This window comes from Diorhabda sublineata, chromosome 11 (genome assembly GCF_026230105.1).
Source record: "Diorhabda sublineata isolate icDioSubl1.1 chromosome 11, icDioSubl1.1, whole genome shotgun sequence".
Classification (NCBI taxonomy): domain Eukaryota; kingdom Metazoa; phylum Arthropoda; class Insecta; order Coleoptera; family Chrysomelidae; genus Diorhabda; species Diorhabda sublineata.
This window is the reverse complement of record NC_079484.1, coordinates 2,844,870-2,853,347: the sequence shown is the minus strand read 5'-3', so window position 1 is coordinate 2,853,347 and position 8,478 is coordinate 2,844,870. Positions and strand designations below refer to the sequence as shown.

Genomic DNA, 8,478 nt, shown 5'->3' with positions numbered 1-8,478 from the left:
CAAATAAAATTTAGAGAAGGTTTTTTGGAAGCCAATTTATTAATAAAGTAAATTCCTGTTCAACAGAAAGAAGGATTTTTTATCAAATTAAGGTTTGAAAGGTCATTTTTGACAAAGTAATTGTATAAATAACATTTTTATCAAATCAAGTAAACTAACAGAAAATTTACTTGCGCTCCGAGGAATAATGGAAATTTAAAAGTCATAAAATGCTACAAATTCACTATTTATATCGACTAACATTGAATCAGTAATATTTTTAATTAGAGCCATGTACATATCAAGAAGATTTAATGTTAAAGTTAAGGGCTAAGGTTTTAAACCATTCTTTTGCGAAAACAGAGCTGATAAAAAATCAATCAACAATTAAAAAAAAATATTCGAAGGCATCAGATTTAAGAAAATATGTTGTATTTATATACTAGTTATACCCAAATTTATTACTGAAAAATGCAAAAGAATTGTGAGAAATATACAAAAATTTGAAAAAAAAACATTTTGAATGCTAAGTCACAGACTACATATATAGTTATTGTCCGAGCCGACGCCATCTAAAGTTAAAAACCATAACTTCTAAATTCACATCTGTTCGAAAATAATAACAAATGCAATTTATACTTTAATTTGTATAAAATAAAAATTTTAAATATTCCTTTCTATATTAATTAATAAAACTAATCGGTTTGTTTGTACAATAACTAACAAAATTACACCATTGACTTTTCCAGTAGATACCGTGTTAATAAAATAGAGGACTCTAGTACAGTAGAAAAACAGCCACCAATTCTCGTTTCAGGAATTTGTTTGTTTTTAAAAATTTCATAAATTATTTATTTCCACTAAGGCGACTGAGGGCACATACATTTTATCAGTTTTCGTTAATCGAATAATTACTGTTATGAACTCTATTTACAGGTGTTTGTATACTACACATGTTTGGTAGTGTAGATACGTGACGGATGTCAAGTTCCTGTCACATTCCTAACTCTGGACATGTCCTCGGTCGATGAGTCATCAAAAACTTTCGTTGCGTCAGTGGCGTAACATAATTGTTTTTTCTTAATTAATAATAAAGATTAGATTCTAAGATATGATACAAATTAAAAACCTCTAAAAAAATAACACATATTAAAGTTATAACAAAGGAATTAAAGTAGTTTTAATAGTTAACTACATCACAAAGATTTTTAAATGTTCTGAATCTGCTAATAAAGATGAATAAAAAATATATTGTCAATTGTTACAGTTTTCTGTCTGTAAAAAATAAACATCCAATTCTATGGAGGGATGAGAGAAGGAGAACAATCTTTGCATATGAAAAAATGTCCGTCGAAATGTGTTATATAAGGGTGGCGCGATATTAGCATCAGGGAAAATTTATATTTATATTTACGCATTGGACAACTTTTCACACTTTTGTACAACGTAAATTGTTGAAATTTTCAATAACGAACTGTAATAATAAATTTTTTAACTCGGAATACTTCAATGCATCTACAATTGCCACAATTATACCATACGCCTTGTCTATATCAGCGCTATTTTGGAAGGTTTTCGAACTATTGTTGCCGTTTGACGTTGCTTTCTGCCGTTGGTGACTATTAACATAAACGAATTTTATCTTTTCCCTTCGGCCGTACGTAGTAGATTTCGTAGCAATAGAAAAGAGTCAATCACATTTATTTACGTTTGTCACGTGATTTTGGCAGCAACGTCAAGTTTATGAATAGGGTCAATAGACGTAAAACGGCAAACGTCGTACGACAAACGGATAGTCAAGTTTATGAATCGGCCTTTAACTCAGTCATAACCGAATAAAAAAATATATAAAATTCTGAAATATTTTTACAATTTATTAATAGGCAACCTAGTAAAATATCGAAAGTTACGCTTATGGAAAATTTAAAAGGATCATAAAGTAGAATCCTATACGAAAATTACCTGTATATGTGGCCGTCTGCGCGGAAGTAAACGTCAATCAGGATTGGCGTTTGTGTCTGTTTATTCATTTTACTGCTGCATAAGTCTCGTCCAAATATAAGTAATCTATATAAGGCAGAGTAAACGTCAGATTTAATTAAATGTAAACAAGACGTAAAGTATTATCATCAGATGTAAAAAGGGAGGTACACCAATGAAATCAACATTATTGCTTACAAAACTGCAATCTGTTAATTATCATCTGAAACTGAAACCTTGAATAGGAACGAAACTTGTTTAGTTGTATCGGTTTCTTGTATATTTATGGATAAAAAATAAGAAAAATAAGATTACTTAGTGAATGTCATCAAGAAAAAAAATCGATGAGTGAGTAATAGGTAAATAATTTATTTTACTGTTTTATTTTAATGTAACTTGATAATAAAAACTCGTTCTAACTTCTAATCTAATATTTGATATGGTAAATAATGCTAGATGACTAATTGAATTTTTAATTTCAAAAAGTAATCAGTAAACCTGTTTTTAAACGCCATATCCGATTTATCAACATTGCGTGTGTGTTTTTGGGATAATTTTCAGTTACTTAAGTATAAAAAAAACAACTCGGAAAATGTCTGGAGCAGTTTATCAACCTACAACTATAACATATGAATCGAATGGCCCTCAAGACAGATGGCAAGATAGACCAATAAGTTTTTTAGCTTCTTCAGTTTCACAAAATGCTAGGAGACCATGTGGGATAAGTTGTTTGCCCTCTCGAAATGTATTACCTATAATTCTTGTTTCATCATGCGTAGCTTGTTTCATTGTTGGGTAAGTAAGTGTTATTTAAAAATGTTATTAATTTAAATAAATAGTAAAGAACGATAATACTACAAAAGTAATGTTCTCAGAAGGATTTTCAATCTTATAATATAATAAATTTCATTTTTTCTAGAGATTTTTTAGTAAATTGTTTTGATTTAAATTTAATTTTGATGTAAAAATTGGAATATCTTATATTTTAGCCTTGTGATGCTTGTGCAAGGTGCATTGGGATATTCTGATACCTCAGAAAATAAGGAGGATTTATTTTTGCTGATCACAATCTTTGGAGCTATATTCTTCGCACTTTCCATACTATTATTTGGTAAGAATAACTTTATATCAAATTTTAATCATATATCTATAGTTTTGAAAAACTGTTTCAACTATTTGGTCATATTTTCCACTCGAATTTATAAATGAACCATTTAATTAGGGTAATAATTTTATTTAATACACAATTGCTAAAACCACTCAATTGTGCCAAATAATTTGATTTTCTAACAAAATCTGTAACAATTCAAGGATCGCAAACAAAAATCTTGGTATTTGGTGCATTTTTGGTTTAGTTAGAAGAACAAAAATTAAACTCAAAACGTGTTGGTTTAAACCCCAAAAAATTTACTTCTAGAGTATGTTTACTGTATCACATAAGTGCAAATTTTTCAAAATAACAGTTGCTAATCATGTTAAATGTAACTGTACAACTTTTAACAAGTTTATAATACAGATACTAATTTTAACAATAAATGTAAAAATAGTTGAATCTATTTGTGTTATCAGTAATATTTATAACATTTGACGCACATACAAATAGAATAATTAGGTGTCTATAATTTTTATTTATTTGTTATCTGTATTTGAGACATGTCTCCTTATTTATTGTCATTTACAAACATTCATTATCTATATAATTAATTATATACACTTGATAATAAATTATCAAAGTACAAAAAAATTAATTATACCCAAAAAAACTTAATTGTTGTTGTTTTTAATATATTTGAACAAGATGTTTGTTAATGTTACATTTTCAATTCACTAAATATTATTAAAACAAATTATAAAACCGATACTGGTCCTGTTTTTCAGTTTTCTTTGTCCGTATAACGAGGAGGATGTGTTGGAGACATACTAAAGACCATTTAGATACTTCAGGTGGACAAGCTTTAACAGTAAACCCTTCTACGGATCTTCTTGTAACAGCACAATATGCCCCAGTATCTGAGGTAGCTTATCAACCAGCACAACAAGAAGATACTGAACAGAGCAAATTGATGTCACAGGAAAATAAGGATCTTGTGTGAGTTTAATTGCATTTCCGTTGTTTGAAAAAATCATTCTTATTGACAAGAAATTATCAACGATTTTTTCATATCTACAGTGTGATAATTTATTGTTTCAAGGGAAACATTTTATTTTACATTGTTATCACGTCTAATCCTAAATATGAAATTTTTGTTGCAATTAACACTACCAGTTTCGAAATTTCAAAACTTGTGAGGAAAACGGAAGTGGAAATGTATTTTATATAGTGTGTATCATGAGTTAGGATAGGTCAAGGTTATTCTAGACTAATGCATTTACAGAAAAAATTCAAAAAAGTTTGATTACTACACATACTAATGTATAAAAAACAAATAATTAACAGTAAATAGATTTTTTACTTATATTTATGTGACAGTAGCATAAAGGATAAGCCCTTCGCACATAACGTTACATGTACTGATACTTTGGGAACGAAAGTAACAAAATACCTAAAAGGGCTAACGTTAAAATGATCTTCATATTCTCTAGCGAATCACCTCTTCATTGATTTCCTCCAGGCATTCGACAGTATCCTCAGAGACTGAGAACCTGGTGGGATAGAATGACAATTAGGAACACTTTTAGCAGAGTGGAGGTATTGGAGTCTCTAAGAACAGTTTTTATTGTGAACACTAGCGACTAAAATGTTCAATTTCTCACTGGAAGGTACCGCAAGGAGCATCCGAACGAATCTCGGAGGAACTATTTGCAATAGGCTTACACAGCACCTATACAGATGATGTTGATTCACTTCGGCTCTTTCAGGAGCGATTGAGGAGTTCGAAAACTAGCAGAGCCAAGTATGGAGTACCTGGAGGACGGCGACTGAGAGGAAGATCGCGACTTCGCCGTTGAGGCGGACCTGATCCAGCTAGTGGTTCGACGTTAGAGAAGGTACTCAAAGGACAGTAGCGTTGGTTGAAGAAAGGAAGAAGAATCACCAGTTAACGTTAGTCCTAATAGACGTTTTGCTACTTTTCATTTGCTGGGAAGAATTGGAGAAATGGCAGTCCATTTAACTGTATAGATTAAGGTCAAGTAACATATTATGACAAAAATGTAAGGAGAGAGGAAGGAAAGGTTCGTTGCATTGTTTGTGAATTGGGTGGGGTGAGGTTTGGCCCTGATATAGGAAAAAAATGAGAAATCTTTTATATTGAAAATATAAAAAAGTTTCTTTTACTAGAATTGAAATTTATTTTCTGTACAAAGTTCTTTACTACTATACACTATTGAATATTTAAAGTCTTAACATAAATTTAATTATGATGTATATATAATATAATATAATGATAAATATTTGCTGCAGATAATTACTTTGTGATTAAAAAATGAAGTAATTAGTATCAATTGTTGTTTCGGTAGCTGTGTTTTATACATATTTAACTTGTTTAATTTAGCAATGAAGATACCGATCGCATGGTGGAGAGAGATCCGAGGATTGTACTTCGTCCACTAAATACACATGAAGAAACATAGAGATACATCACCGAAAATCAACTGCAACCGAACTAATTTAGTACTTAGCTTATTCATTGAAGACTTAACAATAATTTGCTTTGTTGGAACTGATACTTATTTACTTAATATTAGAATAGTCAGCTGTTAGTTATTCTGACACTAAATTTGTTAACCTAAATTTTTTATCATTTATTTAATTTAAAAAAGTTGAGTATTATATCGTTAATTTTTAGAAAAATGAGTTAATTGTAAAGAAATTAAATTGATTTCTTTGTTATATTAGTAATATCGCCATACTGACCACATTTTTCGATTTGGATATGAACAAACAACCTTATTAGGCTCCGAAGACCTGATCCTAGTTGTAGTAAACAGTATTCAGTATAAATATAACCAACTATTCCATTAAATTCAACTTAATATTCAATTAAATTGACAGGTTTGTGATATTTACAACGAGAAATTAGAATAGTAACACATCTAGTAAATTTACTCTAGTTTCAATATATTTACAATTACGAAAAATAACAGTATTTACATTACAGAACACATTACATCGATTTACACTATATGGCCCGTCCAGTTTTTCATAGATTCATATCCGGCTCGAAGGACCAGATAAGGTAATTGTTAGTATCAGGGGCGCAACAACCTAACAACTCTCAAAGGGGATGTCAAGAGAATTCTTTATAATGACTGCATTGACTTATCAAGATGATTATAAGAAATATTTTGTTTTGAGTGGACATATACATTTATAAATGATTGAGTTAGTGCTGCTAAATCTAAGAAATCTAATATGCGTTTATGAACGTGGCATATTGTTAAATTACTTGATATTTTTTCACTTGTGGTACATTTTGAACCCACGCAATGCACTGAAACTGCGTTTCAGCTTCACAAGATGAAGCAGGACATGTAGTTAAAACTTCAACTCTGATATCTGACCTGAAAAAAATTTTCTCAATTTAGTTAAATGATATTTCATTTGTGTTGTGTCACACAATTTTGATTTTACTTACACTTACGTCTTGCATCGTTGTCTCGACACAATCTACTCGAACTTGCAACGCGTTTCGACTTGCGACCTAAGACGCATATAGAATTGTGTTAGGACCTTGGAAGTTTATAAAGGACCATCAAAATATAAAATAACTCATATATTAGGGTTTTGAATGTTGTGAATATTCGAAGGACCACTAGAATTATGAAAATGCTTTAATTTTTTATGTGTAATCAGTATTAACAAAAACCGGTTCGAAATTCACTTGTCACATTGTAAGGTTGGTTGCCTAATGTATCGAAACAGTTGCGGACGGATTGCAACTTGCTGTTTAGCGTGAGTTCAAAATATTTTATATATACATAATACTTTTTTAAATCTATGAATATGTAAACAATCAATTGATTGAATCACTAACGGTACATTTGTAACATTATAGTAAAAACACTCTAAGTTAAATGAGTTTTGTTTTAAGGAAAAATTGGATTGACACCCCTCATTGTTGCGCCTCTGTTCACTATAACTTACCTTTTATATTAAAATTTTGTGTAAAGTTTCTTTATAGTCATGTATGTTAAGTATTAATTCGTATTTAATTGAATTTTGTTATAAAACGAAAGTTTCTAAAATTAGGGATATTATATTCAATAATTTATTAATTATTGGTTGTGTTTCATCTATTTTCATATATATTTATGAATCTCAAAAGACTATTTTTTAAATCGACTGGAAAAATATTTTGTCATTCCACGATTTGTAGCAGTAGTTTCACAAAAATAAACTATTTTCAATCGTTATTTATAATTATGATACGAAGAAATTAATTGCAGTATATGTGACAAGTTATACCTCTTATTTATAAAAAAACCAACTTTTGAAACAGAAATTAAAAATGGTTTTAACACGATAAGTTTGCAAAGTCATATTCCTTCTATTGTCCCATGCTGCACCCGGTAAAGACCCTACCAAACCTGAATCTTAACACCCTATTTGGGTAAAGTCTTTGGACGTTTGATCAAGGACAGAATCTAGAACTTCTGTACCTATAATTCCAAAGCAATGTGTGCCTCTGCCATCTTCATGGATATCCAGAAGGATTTCGATCAGGTCTGACGTGCTGGACTAGTTTGAGCTTGAGATTGGACTACAGACTTCCGAAGTGTTGTTGAGGGCTACTTTACTACAGTGATCTGCAGTTTAGTTTTCATTGTAAGATGGAAGACTTGCATTAAAACTAAAGTTTGATGGATGTCAAGAATGCTTCTGACTATTGGGTATTTGGGTGAAGAGGTTTTAATTAACTGCATGTATAGAAGGGAAACTGTACTTATGCGATATTAGAAGGTAGGGAAGAGAGGATGTCGGACGAAGTATTGTATTTTTGATTGTACCCCCTTAATTTATGGACAAAACTACCTACTACTTTAGTATTTGGATCGTTAAGCATGACTTGTTTCGATAAAAATCCACCCCAACTCAAGTATAGGTACGATTTGGATATTTAAATTTTGTTCGGTGTAATTGGCTATACAAATTTCAAAATTGCAAACTTACTGTTAAAGTCTTTTTTATCTAATGGTGTTGTATGGAATATTTTCTGCATTTATCTACATAATCATCAGTATAATCCCAAATCCGTTTCTCAATTAAATATTTCATAGTTAATATTGTGAAAAATAATATTTTAATAGAAAATTTAATATTTCTAAGTGAAGTATCCACAAGTAACTAATTTTGTTAAATTATTAACATTTTTTAGTGCAAAAAATATAAATCCAGATAATGTAATGAATCATTGCTTGGTTTTTATAACTGTGTTTCAGTATCTTCCAAATGGATAGGAATCTCACTATAATTCTTATATTTTCATGATCTTGTTCAATTAGGTCTCATTTTTAAACAAAACAAGGCCATATTTTTACACTAAATTGTTTTAAAATTTTTTGCATTCCAAAACTTGT

At 30.0% G+C, this 8,478-nt stretch overlaps 1 protein-coding gene across 1 annotated transcript; it reads left to right on the top strand.

Annotated features, from left to right (window-relative positions):
* The first annotated feature begins 1,968 nt into the window (after positions 1-1,968).
* LOC130450279 (uncharacterized) lies at positions 1,969-7,999 on the top strand. Its single transcript, XM_056788600.1, has 5 exons — positions 1,969-2,307; positions 2,521-2,754; positions 2,949-3,070; positions 3,838-4,048; positions 5,454-7,999. The coding sequence occupies exons 1-5, from the start codon at positions 2,282-2,284 to the stop codon at positions 5,530-5,532; spliced, it is 672 nt and encodes a 223-aa protein (XP_056644578.1). The 5' UTR covers positions 1,969-2,281; the 3' UTR covers positions 5,533-7,999.
* The last annotated feature ends 479 nt before the right edge of the window (positions 8,000-8,478 follow it).